The sequence below is a fragment of the Colletes gigas genome, unplaced genomic scaffold (assembly GCF_013123115.1).
Source record: "Colletes gigas isolate AHSC1104 unplaced genomic scaffold, ASM1312311v1 Colletes_gigas_Sc00009, whole genome shotgun sequence".
NCBI lineage: Eukaryota > Metazoa > Arthropoda > Insecta > Hymenoptera > Colletidae > Colletes > Colletes gigas.
In genome coordinates this window covers 16,942-32,753 of record NW_025106638.1, presented here as the reverse complement: position 1 = coordinate 32,753, position 15,812 = coordinate 16,942, and the positions used below count along the sequence as shown (strand labels likewise).

General features: G+C 35.2%; 2 protein-coding genes across 7 annotated transcripts in view; one reads left to right on the top strand and one right to left on the bottom strand.

Moving 5' to 3' along the window:
- LOC122397145 (eyes absent homolog 4) overlaps nucleotides 1-11,876 on the top strand; it is a 26,073-nt gene extending 14,197 nt beyond the window's left edge. For 3 of the 5 annotated variants that reach the window (XM_043396067.1, XM_043396068.1, XM_043396071.1), the window contains 6 exons: nucleotides 1,278-1,461; nucleotides 2,892-3,027; nucleotides 3,366-3,461; nucleotides 4,441-4,706; nucleotides 7,483-7,939; nucleotides 8,661-11,876. In XM_043396067.1, coding sequence (XP_043252002.1) covers nucleotides 1,278-1,461; nucleotides 2,892-3,027; nucleotides 3,366-3,461; nucleotides 4,441-4,706; nucleotides 7,483-7,939; nucleotides 8,661-8,842 — 1,321 coding nt within the window. In that variant the 3' untranslated portion in view covers nucleotides 8,843-11,876. The remainder of the gene's footprint in view (nucleotides 1-1,277; nucleotides 1,462-2,891; nucleotides 3,028-3,365; nucleotides 3,462-4,440; nucleotides 4,707-7,482; nucleotides 7,940-8,660) is intronic. The other 2 variants (XM_043396069.1, XM_043396070.1) reach the window with 2 other exon arrangements.
- Nucleotides 3,560-15,812, bottom strand: LOC122397144 (digestive cysteine proteinase 1). Of its 2 annotated transcripts, XM_043396064.1 has the most exons (13): nucleotides 15,565-15,812; nucleotides 15,038-15,087; nucleotides 14,794-14,946; nucleotides 14,303-14,475; nucleotides 14,120-14,224; nucleotides 13,694-13,853; nucleotides 13,424-13,616; nucleotides 13,144-13,361; nucleotides 12,966-13,066; nucleotides 12,763-12,891; nucleotides 12,463-12,652; nucleotides 12,206-12,386; nucleotides 3,560-3,657 (listed from the first exon to the last, which is right to left on the bottom strand). In XM_043396064.1, exons 2-13 carry the CDS (start codon nucleotides 15,075-15,077, stop codon nucleotides 3,645-3,647), a joined length of 1,656 nt encoding a protein of 551 aa, XP_043251999.1. In that variant the 5' UTR covers nucleotides 15,078-15,087; nucleotides 15,565-15,812; the 3' UTR covers nucleotides 3,560-3,644. The 2 variants fall into 2 exon arrangements, with proteins under 2 accessions (XP_043251999.1, XP_043252001.1); XM_043396066.1 differs by lacking the exon at nucleotides 3,560-3,657 and having other exon boundaries at nucleotides 12,025-12,386.

The following is a 15,812-nucleotide window of genomic DNA, read 5'->3' as shown; positions in this document are numbered from 1 at the left end:
GGGGTGTTTTTCTGCAAATGGTGTTGGCAATTTACGCTTTATAGACGGGATATTAACAGGAGCAGGATATGTAAATATTTTGCAACAGAATTTACAAGATTCGATACTACAAATGAACATTCACGGTGATTATATCTTCCAGCAAGGAATATACCAGCAAATATAAATGTAAACTAGCGACGAAATATTTCAATGAAAATGATATTCAATTGTTACCATGGCCTGAATTTAATTGAACATCTGTGGGATCACTTAGATCGAAATGTAAGTGAGAAATTTCGAAATAATAAATCTGTTTTTAAACAAGCACTACTCAATGCTTGGAACGGTATCGATGAAAATATTATAAATAAATTGTTTAAAAGTATGCCTAGAAGACTCGAAGAGGTCATAAGAAACAAAGGGTATCAAACTTCATATTAATTATGTTGTTTTATCGTTAAGTATACACTCAATTGCGAATCTTTCAATACTGTCAACATACTTTCCGCAATCGATAAAAAAGTTATTTAATTTTTTCTGTCATTATTATAAACTTTATGTCCTTTTTGGTGCTACACGTACTAGTTTGTATTATATTAAATAACATACCTGATATACAGGGTATAAACGATAACTTTGGCAAAAATCATAGGGTAAGTAGAGGTCCCATAGGCAAGTATTTTGAGCATGGGAACCCGTGTCCGGAAATGCACCAGTAAAGAATTACGGCGATCTTTAATTTTGGTCTTTCGCGCCTGATGGGTAGGCAAACTTTTTTTAGTTTATTGTTTCTTGACCATGATTTCATTAAATGTTTACGTTGTTCATCGTAAAACTTACAATGTTTGTCATCTTTGTCACCTACACGACTGACCCACATCAAAAGAAACAGTTTCCAGTACGATGGATTTTCTATCCATCAGGCGCTAAAGACCGAAGTTAAAGATCGTCGTAATTTTTTACTGGTGCATTTCCGGACACGGGTTCCCATGCTTAAAATACTTGCCTATGGGGCCTCTACTTACCCTATGATTTTTGCCAAAGTTACCGTTTACACTCTGTATACTTTCGATTAATTTCTAAATTATTGATTTGAAATAGAAAATATGCTCTTTTGAGACGTGTCGACATACATTCCGCGGCGACTGTAGATAACGACGAGACCTGGCTCGTGTCGCCGGTACCAGGAATTGATAGGGAATAGATCGTTGCCATATATCCGGACACCACTGTATGAGTGCAGTTCGAAAGTTGTTTAATATACGGTCATCGACACGTTAATTTTCTGTTAACAGTTTATACAACTCGCCTCCCTACGGATCAGTCACCACCGGGAAGAACACCTCGAGCTTGCAAAATTCTTACTTGACCCCGTACACCACACCAAGCTCCATGACTCAGTACTCCACCTACGCTACGTACAATAGCGGAACGGCTAACTTCCCCAACGTAGCCCAGAATATATCATCCTCCTCTCAGGTACTCGTTAAACGTTATAGGGTGATTTACGCGTGTTACGTTTTAATCACCGTGCGATGTTTTATCGGGAATGTTTACAGGCCGCCCTCGGTCGCACCGAGTCTCACAAGCGTGAACAAAGTTTCGTAAACATTTCATCGTGCGTTAAAAACTGTAGCGTGTTTCATTTGTCTTAGGAAGACGCATTTGACCATATCAGTGATCAAACAATGCGTGTCGGAAGATTCTCCGTGGCTGTAGGATAAAAGGAATTATTAATATCGGGAATGTGGCCAGACTGGCCTAATCCCCGAAAATTCCGGGCTCGAAACCCAGCGTCCGTGCCCCTGGTAGTAATCTTTTTCCATCTTCTCGTTACCTGGGCTTCCTTTGTCAAAATCAATCCACGGTTAGCGTGTTCGACTCCGTTCTGGCTTGCTTGACGAACTATTTTTCAACGGTAATCTCGCAACAAATTTAAATTCAATCAAAACTCCAATTTACTGTGTCACTGTGACTATACACTTTACACTGTTCGATCTCGAGCCCCTAAACGTACATACGTATCAAGGAAAAACGGAAACGAGAAGTTGGGGGATACGACTTCTCTCCACCATTTTTATTCCGGTGTTAGTGATTCCTTTTCTGCGGTTTTTAGGATTCTCCGACACCACGATTGATTTTTCTTAATATATTAATTTCGTACATTTACAATTTATCCAAAAGTGTTTGACTCTGCAATACACTTATACATAATCTCATCAACACAATACTGGGAAACTATACATACACTTGATTCATGAAGACAAATAAAAGTAGAGATTAAATGGTTTAGAAAAAACGATTTTATTAACATGAAATTATTATCAATCAAGTATCGAGTAACAGAAACAGTTTTTTACCTTACAAGTGGAGAATGCAGTAATCCGTTGTAGTATTTCAGGATCATCGCTTGTGAAATTAGATTACTGAACGTAAATATAGAATTAGAGTTTTATAGTTGCAATTCCTTCCAAACAACGTTCCATGTTTACATTCGATAATCTCTTCGGTGCCAAATATGTTTACACTGTCTGCAAGCAAAATTCGACGAAAAGCTAAATGTACTCATTTCCACCACTATAGATTTAATAATGTGTTAATAAAAATATTGTGTAATGTGCGTTCTGAATTTGTCTCCTACAATACGATAAGAAAAAATTTACTTATGAGAAGTCATGCGTCGCGTTGTAGGATATAGCTTGTAATTAAAAGAAAAACTGTTTAATTCGACCGTTAACATAACGATTTTTAATAAAGATATGTGTAATCGATGCCCGTAAATGTTAAAACCAGCCCGTAACACGTTACATATACGATTACCTGGTTAGCGTCGATAGAACAGTTATTAACGTAACTCAACTTACGCATCATTCTCGTTACCATTCCATGTTCGTTCTGTTTCTTTTCAGAAGTTAGATTACTCTGCCTACAGCAGCAGTTTGTATGGAAACGACAGGGTACCATTACAGTATTCCGGATATTACCCTATGCACGGTTATCACGCGTCGCCCGCCTCGTTTAACATCGGGAACCTGAATTTTGCTGGTAACGTTCCCATCGATCTATTTCTATTTGCAGCGTACGTGATTCTTTTTATTTCGCTTCGTCTGTTGAGAAAGAAAGAAAAAAAATAAAACAATGTGAGCACTCGCCCATGTAAGAGAAGAGGCAACAATTCTCGCTCGAGGTTCTCCACAAAATGTTTTCAAAGACGCTACCGTAATTTGTACTCGATCACGCGGCATTATATTCAGTTTGTTTATTCGTCGCTCTCGTACAATCGAGCGGCAGACATTTCCTGCGCGCTGTTATACGCCGTCGCGATAATTACGATTTACTTTCAATTATGATTTGTCAGTAACAGCTTCGTTCTTTGTAAAAAGATTCGACGAAGTCTGTGCTCACGTTGGACGCAACAACTCACGATGCCAGCGATCTTACCGCACGGGAAACCGCAAACATCGAAGGTAACACGATTCGTACGTGTGATTTTATATCTTCATTTCTTTTTTTTCTTTTTTTTTCTTTTTTTTTTTTTTGCTTCGAAATACGTTCTCTAATCTCGTCCAATCGCATTTCGTAATAAAATTGCTCTTCTGACTCTTCGACGGCCGCGCGACAACTTCCGCCTGTTGTCAGCGACTCCACTTAACCCTCTGTAATTACGTTTGGCTTCTGGAAAAAAAATATATTCGATATAATCATTGATAAATACTAATAACGAGATATAAATTTAAAGGTAAATTTTCAACTGGTACTCGTCCTAGTGTGAGATATTGTAAAATAGTTGTTCTATACTGATTGTAGGTCATACTATTGCTTTGATACTTTACTTGATACATATTGAGGATTAGATCAATATTAATAAATGTAGGTATGTGACTTTAGAGTGACTCTGGTTTATAGAGGGTTAAGGGAGCAGTCTGGTAAATTCAGATGAGAGATGACTTTTTTTTTACAGATTCATCATTGAGTCTCAAAAACATTATTCCAAAAAAGATTAAGCAGACAAAGATTTACGGACACATTTTTACGGGAAGGATCGATTTTTCGTTATTGAATTTTCTGGGGAACCTAAGGGCTCAGAACCCCAAACCTCCCAAAACCGATGATATTGTAGCATTTTTGTACATACTTTCTTTACCACTATGTAAAATGATGGACGCAAACGTTGTATACGATTTACGTGTTATATTATTGCGAAACAGAAACACGTGTAGCATTAAATTACAAATACTAAATTGGAAAACAAGATGGATACGATTTTTGCGCTCAAAAATAGTTTTCATCCACGGAGTTAATAAATTGCGTTTATTTTGCGAAATGTTTGTGGCTCTCTGATTAAAAGGAACAATACGGTCTTTAATAATGTTTAGAACGATCGAGGTCTGTGAAATGATATAATTGGTTGGTTCGAGGTGGATATGTGAGATGATGCCTCGAATGAACATGTTTCAGGGGCGACGGCGAAACCTTGCAGACGCGGAAGACGCCAAAGCGGAAGTGGAAACAGTATAGGTTCTGCGGACACGACAGAAGCCGGTCCTGACCGGATATTCATCTGGGACCTTGACGAAACCATAATTGTGTTTCACTCGTTGCTCACCGGTCAGTTTGCAACGAAGCACCGTAAGGATCCCAGCCTTCTGGCCCAAGCGGCGTACAGGATGGAGGAAATGATATTCAATTTGGCCGATACTCATTTCTTTTTCAACGATGTCGAGGTAAATGCTCCACCGTTCGAATCCGTTTGTTAACCCTTCGCAGTTCTATATCGAGCTGAACTCGATATCGTATTTCGTTTCAGTCGGTCCTACGTCGAGCCCGGTTATTTAATCCCAGAAGTACCATTTTCAATAATAAAAAAAAAAGTTTTAGATTAGATATAGTGTTAAGGGAAATTACATGGTCTTTCAAGCTACCTGAATCAACGAAAATCAAAATAAAACCATGACTTAACAGCTTCTTAATCAGTTTTTATTTTTGTACCAATTCTTATTGTTCCATATACTGCAGAGTGTTATATTTTGTTTCGGTGAAAAATGAAGTTATATTTTAATTTACCGTGCCTTTAACCTCTTCAGGGACAAATTTTTTTTGTCTATTTATTATTAACAGTAACTGTAATTATAAAAAAAAAAACTAAATGTCCACATATGTGGCCAAGGGCGTGAAAGGACCCCCATACAGATCTTATGGAAAATGGCACCCGGTTAAATTAGCTGAACGTTTGGTCTGATGTAGCTTATGATGTCTTGATGAAAAGTTCCAATGGGCCCCAAGCTCGTAAATTGAACAGTTTCCGAGATACAAGGGGGTCAAAAGTCAATAATAGTACGGCTTATTCTAGACTACCACATTTGAGCATATTTGAGTGTAAGAAGCACTGTTGTGACCCTGTGGGCCCTTAAATATTACCCCTTGACCACCTGACCCTCTGACTCCCATTCAGGAGTAAAAATAAAAAAACGTCAAAAAAGGTAATTTGCACAAACATGAAGTACCGTCGACATTAGCATTACCCAGTGTGCACCACGAGGAGGTAGCTCGATCGAATTTTGCATACCATGTGGCCCTGAAAAGGGCCATTTTTATAGTTCTCTCTATTTGTCCATAACAATCTCAACATTCATATTGTCTTGATGCTCTCTATTAGCGCAAATTGACACTTGGTTGGTAGATAACAGCCTTAGAAGACTAAAAGTTTATTCACGATTATGGAATCGTACCAAGCATCAAGTTCTTATTTCTCACATTCCCAAAAAATGAACTGGAACTAGAAGAGGAAGTAACAAATGGTTACTAGTGCATCTATCAATCCGGTGACAAAAGATTGGGTATACGCGCACATATTGCAAGTGTTTTAAGGGGCCCTTCTACTTTGTGGGATTAAAAAAATCGAATTTTTTTTTGCATTGTTTTTTAGTATGTAGTCTCGAAAATATATCTATGAAATATTAAATTGAAATTCGGAAAACTAACGAAGTTATAGCCTGCTGTAATGTACCACGCGCAGGGATATATAAATGGACGTAAAACTTTAAGTTGTCCTTCTACTTTGTGGGATTAAAAAAATCGAATTTTCTTTTGCATCGTCTTTTAGTATGTAGTCTCGAAAATATATCTATCAAATATTAAATTGAAATTCGGAAAACTAACGAAGTTATAGCCTACTGAAATATAACAACTGGACGTGAAACTTTAAAGCTGTTTTTCTCGAAACTGCATTTTTCGGCACTGCGTATGCGATAACAGAAAAACTATTCAAGATATCAACAGGAAATTTATACAGTATCTTTAGAACTAGTCTCCCTATAGCATGAACTAGGATAATTGCGATATTTGCAATACTTTTTCTTTTATTAACAAAAAGGCAGCCGAATATATGAAAATATTCAGTATTTTTTCATAAAATAACTGCCATTTTGCCATTTTTTGTTCTTTTGAAAAGATCCTAGTTCATACTATAACCACACTCATCTATATTAAGAATATCGTTAGTTTTTGGATTTCGGATAACTTGTTCGCAAGATATCACATACGCAGTCGGGCGCCGTTTCTAAAAAACTGTTGTTTGTTGATCAATAAAAACAGCGTAATCAATAGATATTATGCGTTGCAAAAATTCGTAAATATAGCTAAATATATAATAAATGTATCTACAAAACACGGAATTAATCGCTCTTTAATAGCCCGCAAAAAAAAATCACAAAGGAACATGTATTTTTCGTGCCTACAAGGTAGAATGGCCCCTTAAGGTTTTTAGGATTTGCTCGTCATCAAAGGCATGTCAAATATTCGGATGGCAATCTTCTAAATGCGACCAGAGATGCCACTGATAGAGACCATCAAGGCTATATGAATGTTGAGATTCGTATGGTCGAATAGAGAGAACTATAAAAACCTCCTCCTCCTAAAAAGCAACCTCCTCGTGGTGCACACTGGGTAATGCTAATGTCGACGATGCTTCATGTTTGTACAATGAAAAAGAGAACCATTTTTTACCTTTTTGGCGTTTTTTTGTTTGGACTCCTGAATGGGAGTCAGAGGGTCAGGGGGTCAAGGGGTAATATTTAAGGGCCCACAGTACAATTACTGAGTTTTAAGGGGTCAAATAAATGGACAGAGTACAACAGTGCTTCTTACACTCAGATATGCTCAAACATGGTAATCTGGAATAAGGTGCACTATTATTGACTTTTGATCCCCTGTATCTCAGGAACTGTTCAATTTTCAAGCTTGAGCCGATTGGAACTTTTCATCAAGACATCATAAACATCATATCAAAAGTTCAGCTAATTTAACCGGGTGCCATTTTCCATAAGATCTGTGCAGGGTCCTTTGAAAACTGGCCTAATATAAGTTTCCAATATTTGAACTTACGCTATTATGATTATCAGCCTACCATATATGGTTCGTGTGGCAGTAAAAGTGTTAAAATAGTGTACTTAGAACCGTCATCAAAACAGTAAGAAGAAGCAACATAAATTTGTTTCGTAGGATTGTGATCAAGTGCACATCGACGATGTGTCGTCGGACGATAACGGGCAGGACCTGTCTTCTTACAATTTCGCTACTGATGGTTTTCAATGCGCGTCCACGAACAACGGCATATGCCTGGCTTCCGGTGTCAGAGGTGGCGTCGACTGGATGCGAAAACTGGCCTTCCGATATCGCAAGATAAAAGAAATTTACAGCAATTACCGGAACAACGTTGGCGGCTTATTGGGGGCGGCGAAGCAGGAACAGTGGTTGCAGTTGCGGTCGGAGATCGAAGTGTTGACCGATAACTGGTTAACATCCGCTGTGAAATGTCTGAGTCTCATCAATAAAAGGAGTCACTGCATTAACATTCTGGTGACCAGCACGCAACTGGTACCAGCCCTTTCGAAAGTGTTACTTTTTGGGATCGGTGGAATATTCCCAATCGAGAATATTTATTCTGCCTCGAGAATCGGTAAGCTCTATGGAAACCGGAGATTTAAAAACAGTTATGATAAGAACCGAAATGATAGTGCAACAATTGTACTGTCCTCCGCTCACTTGAAGTCCCGCGGAAGGAATGCGGGAGAAGTAGAAGGGGCACACGTATTCCCACGCACACATTGGTCTCTAGCTCGCTATTCGTCGCGGCAGTTACACACACATGTGGACTGCCTGAGAGCAAGTGAGCAAGACAGATAAATGGGCGGTCCGACTCCCCTTGCCCCTGTGCCGTCTCGCGGGACTTCAAGTGAGCGGAGGACAGTACAGGGTGTTCGGTCAACCCTGGGAAAAATTTTAATGGAAGATTCTGGAGATCAAAATAAAACGAAAATCAAGAATACTAATTTGTTGATCGAGGCTTCGTTAAAAAGTTATTAACGTTTAAAGCCCCGCCTGTAGATAGGCAATCTGCGTACAGCTGCGCACGCGCGATAGTGGTTCTCGTTCACAAAACTGTAAAGACTGTCGGTATGTCGGTAAGTAGAGTTTCTCACGCTGAATAGGAACCACTATCATGCGCACGCAGTTGTTCGAAGATTGTCGTTCTACAGGCGAAACTTTAAACGTTAATAACTTTTTAACAAAGGCTCAATCGACAAATTGGTATTCTTGATTTTCGTCTTATTTTGGCTCCTAGAATCTCCCATTAAAATCCTGTATGTATACATATAAATTATGTCACTGTTTTTTAGGAAAGGAAAGCTGCTTTGGAAGAGTGAACGCACGGTTTGGTCGAAGATGTACATACGTGGTGATAGGAGATGATTGTGACGAAGAAACAGCGGCACGTGCTCACAATTTCCCATTCTGGAGAATAAACAGTCACTCGGACATGCGGTCGCTATATAACGCCTTAGAGATGGGATTTCTTTAATCAGAGTACATTTACAAACCTGGAGGGGGAATGACGGGACAGATTAAAAAATATGTCCAACGAAGGACACTTGCAATTAGTCGTACGGATACTTAACCGAGATATGTCTATTTCTATATTCTTTACTCTGTCGATAATGATGGTAAATGGGCGCTACCATCGAGTGAACATTTTAACATTCCTACTTACTATTTATCGATCGTAATATGTGAATCGAGGATCGACTGTTCCTCCGAAATCGTCATACACGGTTTTATCGTTTATGGCTATTGATCGATCGTTGAAACACGACCGATCGGAACAGAGTCCACAAGTGATATACGATGAAAGTAAAAACAAAACAAAAAAAAATGAGTGAAAGAAATTGAAAATTAAAGATTTATGTATAATATGAACATTTCCAATTCATTCCTGCACGCTTTCGATCATTCATCCGACACGATTATTGATTGATGAAACGAAGGTTCGTTGAATATTGTGCGTATCGTTTTTTGTGTACTTAAACGCATTATTGCATTTCCTCCTTTACAAACATATAGGTAATATAAAATTGGTCGGAAAAGAAATTAGATTCATAGGCGCGGTAGTATGTGTAACTCCGTTAGTTCAACTATTTCGATCGACGTTGTTTCGAAATCTCTTAAGAAAGTTTTATATGAATATTGTGATACAGTTTAATTCGATTATTTAATTACATTATGATACTAATAAACATAATAAACCATATTAAAAGCAGATACTTTCTCATGGACAGTTGGTAAAAATTATAGTCGCGTTTTTTTATTAATTATGTTATAGGGATATTCAACTGAAACATTATGCATTCTTAACACTTAATTTGTTCGTCCGTATCACATATTACTAAGAATACTAAAGTTCATACACAGATTGAGACACAAATTAGTTCCCACGGTTTTTCAGCCCCTTTCGATGGTCTGACAAATACATGTTTCATATCGAAATTAATTAGAATTTAACCGTCAAGAAATTACAGTTGCTTAAATTTAAAAACAAATTGATTTTCGATAAAAAAAATTAAGGTGTTATATTGTTAAACGAAGCTAGGTATTTTTAACTTTATAGTATTGTAGACGACGTTGAGACGAATTCAACGACCTACTAAACTATGACTTTTAGGTTACATTGAAAGATAAATTGTCATGAATCGATTGCCACAATATTTAAAATTATTCGGCGATACATAATATCAAGGCCTCACATTTAGACGTAAACATTACGAACGCTCATTTATTCTATACTTACTGTCGCAAGACTTTTATTTGCGACTAAATCCGAGATCTTGGTGCTGTGTATCGCTGAATAATTTTAAATATTGTGACAATCGATTCATGGCAATTTTTCTTTCAATGTCACTTAAAGGTCATAGTTTAGTGGGTCGCTGAATTCGTCTCAACGTCGTCTACAATACTATGAAGTTACAAGTACCCAGTTCCATTTAAAAATATAACAGTGACCTTAATTTTTTTATCGAAAATCAATTTGTTTTTAAATTTAAGCAATTGCAATTTCTTGACGGTTAAATACTGATTAATTTCGATAAGAAACATTTTTTTGTCATACCATCGAAAGGGGCTGAAAAATCGTGGGGACTAATTTGTGTCTCAACCTGTATATTTGAATCATCCATATCATAACGCGATTAGAGACTTCTTCAAAATTTCAACTATTTCGAATTAACCTAATGGAAATAGCAATTTATAGGTGATGCCGTTAAAATTGATAAGTTCACGAGAGTATTAGGAACGCGTAAATAATATTTTCAAGGTGTACGAGAGTAGGTTGTATAATTAAAATTTTAATTATTAAAAGGGAGAGATAAGATTAATAAATGATAACCAAAGTTAACGTTGAATAACTGTAAAATCTCTTTATATAAGTTTTTAAAATGTATCGTGTATTCGTTAAGAAAACATTTGCAGAAGACGATTGACAAAAATATAAATACGTATTGTGCAAATCATATATCCAACAAGAACGGGTTTTTCTTTTTACGATAATTCGCATTATTTTTTTACATTTTTCAATTTATTTATATGCCTACTTCATGATGCTAAACAACATACCAATTATTTATTCTTTACTTCGAAGTAACAACAAAGCAGTACAGATTATGTAAAACAAATTTGTCATGTTGATTTGTAAAATAATTTTAATTACTTGGTACATTTAATAGCACAAAAGTTTGCACAAGTTGTAAAATTATTATTAAGAACCTAATGCCGAGTGCATAAATAAGTTTTTGAATAAAAACCACACTTGTGATGTTTGTATCACCAACGGTGTATCAATCGATAAGAAATTCATATTTATGAAGCGACTCGAACAACCAAATTGACAATGTAAAAGGAAGAAATTCATATTGAATAATGAGATTAATTTAAATTGTCAATTTTCTTTTGGCAAAATACATCCCTAATTGACGTTTGATGTTCTTTTTTTATACATTATTTACACGTTTAGAAGAGGTTTATTGGTTCAATTGTACCTTTCAGTTAAATCAATGTATTACAATGATCAAACGAGATACTGCGAGTATATGTATTAAAATAAGTTGACTGGTGTAGAAGGAACGTTGTAATATCAGCATACAAATTTTAGATCACTATTTTATTTAATTTTCAGCACATTTGTTCTAATTTTATGGAACAATCCTTTCATTGTATATTCAATTTTATATTGAACGCACAGCGATGTAAATCCTATTTTCAATGTCTGTATTAATTTGACATCAATTTAAAAAAATTATATCACGTAAACTGTGCCTACTAAAATTACATATATTTTTATAAGTAATTGTTATTATGATTCCAATGTCAGGCATTCCAGCACAATAAGCAATACTTAAATATTGATCATAGAGACTTTCCAGTATATATGTTTATATTTGTTTATGCTTTCTGTATTGAGTAACCGGCATTGCTTTGCAAACTAGCATATCTCGATGATTGCGTAATTCATTTTTGTAGTTTATTGAATTTCTATATAAAAAAGCATCTCAGTGTCTGTGCGTCCTTTGTTGTACGAATGTTCTTAGTAACACTGATATGAAAACAATTATAAAGTTGCTTTCAACTGCTACGGATTTTCAATAAAAACCATTTTGTTTATGTTTATACAACGCTTATTTTTGTACATTCCAAGGGAATCAACTTTACACGTGATTATGCTATTTGTACTTAGTACACAATATTACTTGGAAAATTATTTTATTTATATTTTCTTCTCACTTCGCAATATATTTCCTTACGATTAAATGATACATTTAAAAAAAAATATACAACCAACTTTTTAAGAACTTATTCTTAAACGAACATAAAAACAGTATAATTTGTTTTTTCTTACATAGTAACGTATGTTGGAGTTGTCATTACTCCACAATTATTCCGATCTTGAGACATAAGAACATAACCATCGTTACCCCAATAGGTGGACCATGAATTTTTAATCAACCAGTAGTTCTTTCCGTTTAATTTACCATAACCAACAGCCAACACAGCGTGATCCAACGACTGCTCAGTATTATCTGTAAACAAAATTTTATTTGCATCAATGGAACTAATTTAGAAACAATAGTAAAAATGTGTGTTACATGTACTGACCACAAGTTGAATCATAATATACACCGTGAGAATAGAACGAAAATGTTTTATGAGAAGCGTCAATTGCAACTGAAATTGGTCCATGTTTTGCGATGGCAAGTTTTAAAGCATTAGGATTGTTTGGTGTAACATTCACGAAACCCGTAATATTGGCCATTTTCGGAACATTATCTATATGACAATAACCATCCTATAAAGAAACATATAAAACTTCATTAATTTTCCTTTTAACTTGTGAAAACTATGTTTAACTCCAAAATTGTTCATTATTATTTTCACAATTAGCAGTACATTACTTACTTGTCCAATATAACCACCGTAATCATCTTCGGTGGGTAGACCGTGTTTCATGATCCATTTATATGCTCGGAAGTCTTCACCACCATCACAGCCATTATTTCCAAAACCCCATGAACAATCGATAAGAGACTATAATTGTGCAATAACGTAATAAAATACATTATATTTATATACAATATTTATTACGATTCAAGTTTCCTTACCTGTTGAGACAAACGCTCTAGTTTACCATATTTCATATAGTATGCTCCCTCCACGGCACCAGTCGTACCAAAACTCCAACAGGATCCACAAACGGATTGATCTATACCGTTCAAAGAATTTCTCATTAATTTGGAACCATCATCGACATTATCGTCTTTAAGTAGTTTTAACACAGACCTTTAACAGGAGTAACAGCACCATAAAGTCTCCAGTCTAGAGAAGCTGGAATGTCTGCCTGTTCTTTTTCGATGTCGTAAGGGAATGCTTGGCCACCATTGTAGCCGCCAGTATATTGCTTACCGCGTAAAGCCTTTAACTCTAAGTCAGTGCGATCTACCAAATGATTAACAACTAACTGGTAACCCTTATTAGCTCGATTGGTAGAATGAATAAACCTGTAATTATATGATACAATATTAGTTGAAAAACCGACATTATGCGCAAATGTAACGCATACCTTAAATTTTGTCTGAATATTTCTTTACGCTTCAAATGTTCCATCGCGTCTGTATATTTCTTATCATGATTTTTTTTGAAATCGTCAAATGCATCGTTTACATGAATATCGTAATTATGGATGAATTCACGCATAGGATTGAATGTATATATGTGCTTGTCTCCAGGGCCAGGAAAACCAAGGCATGTGAAATCTGTTCATACGAATGTTTTACAATTAGTACATAACCATTTAAAATTTACATTAACGAATATAATAAATTTGATGTACTTTTTCCAATTTCAAAAACTTCAGAACTGGGTTTATCAAAGGAGTACCAATCGTAGTCTAAATAGTAATGATCATAGTGGGACCCTAAGAGACTGTTAAATCCTTTCATTTCATATTTCACTGGAATCGGTTCTTTCATATTGGGTGCACGCGGTGACTTCTATAATTAAGTTTAAAATGATTAAATAAACAGTTACATTTATTACCCATCCTATTTACTTCTCATGCATTATACTATAATATATACTTCAAAATTATAATTGCTTTATAATGTTGCTAAAATATTTCCAAAATATTTTAATGCAATATTGCATAAGAACAATGCTGCAATGTTGCAAATATAGCTTTAACGTTGCAACAATGTTCTAACACTATTATGCACCATATGAATGTACATTGAAATCAGCAAAACTTAATATTTTTTACCTTATATTGTATCCAAAGAGTATACTTGTTTACTTTTCCACCAACTTCCTGTTCAAGCCTCCATTTTTCACATAACTTTCCATTGACTTCTTCCTCTCCAATACACTGTATAATAGTTTAATAACATTCTATAATAAAATTAAATTTTAAGTACACACAAAGAATGGTGAAATGTTATTTCACCTCCATTCCAGTTGTGTCAGGAACAATGGCTTGAGTTCGAATTTTCATATTTTTAGTGCCATTTACTTCTAGGCACGTTTCAAGGTTGGTAGTCGCTTCTGTAGTGATAGGAGCAAGCTTTATACTGCTTCCATAGGACCCCTTATGCGATAATTGAAAAGTCTTCACCATTCCTGATTAAGCAAAATATAAATTAACTTCTCATTTAAAAATATAGTGTTTCAAGATGAATCATTTTTATGTGATTTCATCCAATGACTGACGCACGATTTGACAATATTAATTTATAGAATAATGTGTAGATTCAGTTCTTTAACACTAGCACTACCGACAGTTATAGTGTAAATTGTGTCTGTAAATTTCCAAAAATTCAATTGAGTAAATTTTTTACAGGTTTTATTAAAAATTACGAATGGGTCATTTTGACTAGTTTGGTACCTTACACAAGCAATGCATAAGCAATCGTAAGAAAACAAATCAATTTATCGTACCTCCATAGTAATCAATCCTACTAGAACCACTTGTATCATCGTACCATGCATAAAATGGTTCACGGATTTCAGCATATGGGATATATAAAGTTCCTTTAACCGTATAAGCATTACTAAATGTTGGAGCCTTGACAGCCTCGATGCAAGAAATGCCTACAAAAAATCATAAGTTGTAAAAATGCATTTATTAATACATATTTACTATAAAAAATAAATGTAGATACATCAATGAACATAATCTTACCTAATGCTATTAAAGCAAAAGTACTCGTAAAAATATACATTTTTACGCCCCTGTAACAGAAAAATGAAATTAGTATAGATATTCGTATTTTGTTTGTTTGATAACATTATGACCCGTGTTAACTGCTGCATTATCGATTAATGCACTAGAAACAATAAGACAAGTATATAATTTTGACAAGACATAGCACACACAGACAAATGTTTGCCTATTATAGAACGATTGGATTGCAGTTTACTTTCAATAATGAGGAAAGAAAATAATGAAAAATGGTTAAAATATCATGTCGGAAGACTGGTCGATAACAAAGAAAAAGAAACATCCATTGGCAATGATAAATGCTGTTGCATCTTGAAAATATATAATTTGTATCTTTATGGTAACTAAGGATCTAATAAAATTAAACTTTTCTAGAAGATTATTTCGTTTTAAACGCTTATGTAAGAGGCGTATTATTAATTTACAAACAGACACCGGAAAATAGAAATTTGACTCGAGAGAAAATTTAATATACACTTTCTATTTACCGTAATTACACTCGTCAACTGTTCTTTCGATTGTTCAGAATTAACTCAAATATCGAACACTGAAAGAGTATTTTTCAATTGTAAAATGTTCTTGACGTACTGTTTTTTCACAACATTATGACTACTTCAAAACGTAGGAAATAAACGTAAGACCCGTCGGGGTCAGAACAATGTATAGCGCTGGTTTTGAACTGACAATATATATACGATCATGCAAGTTGATAAGAATGTTTCATACTATAGAACAG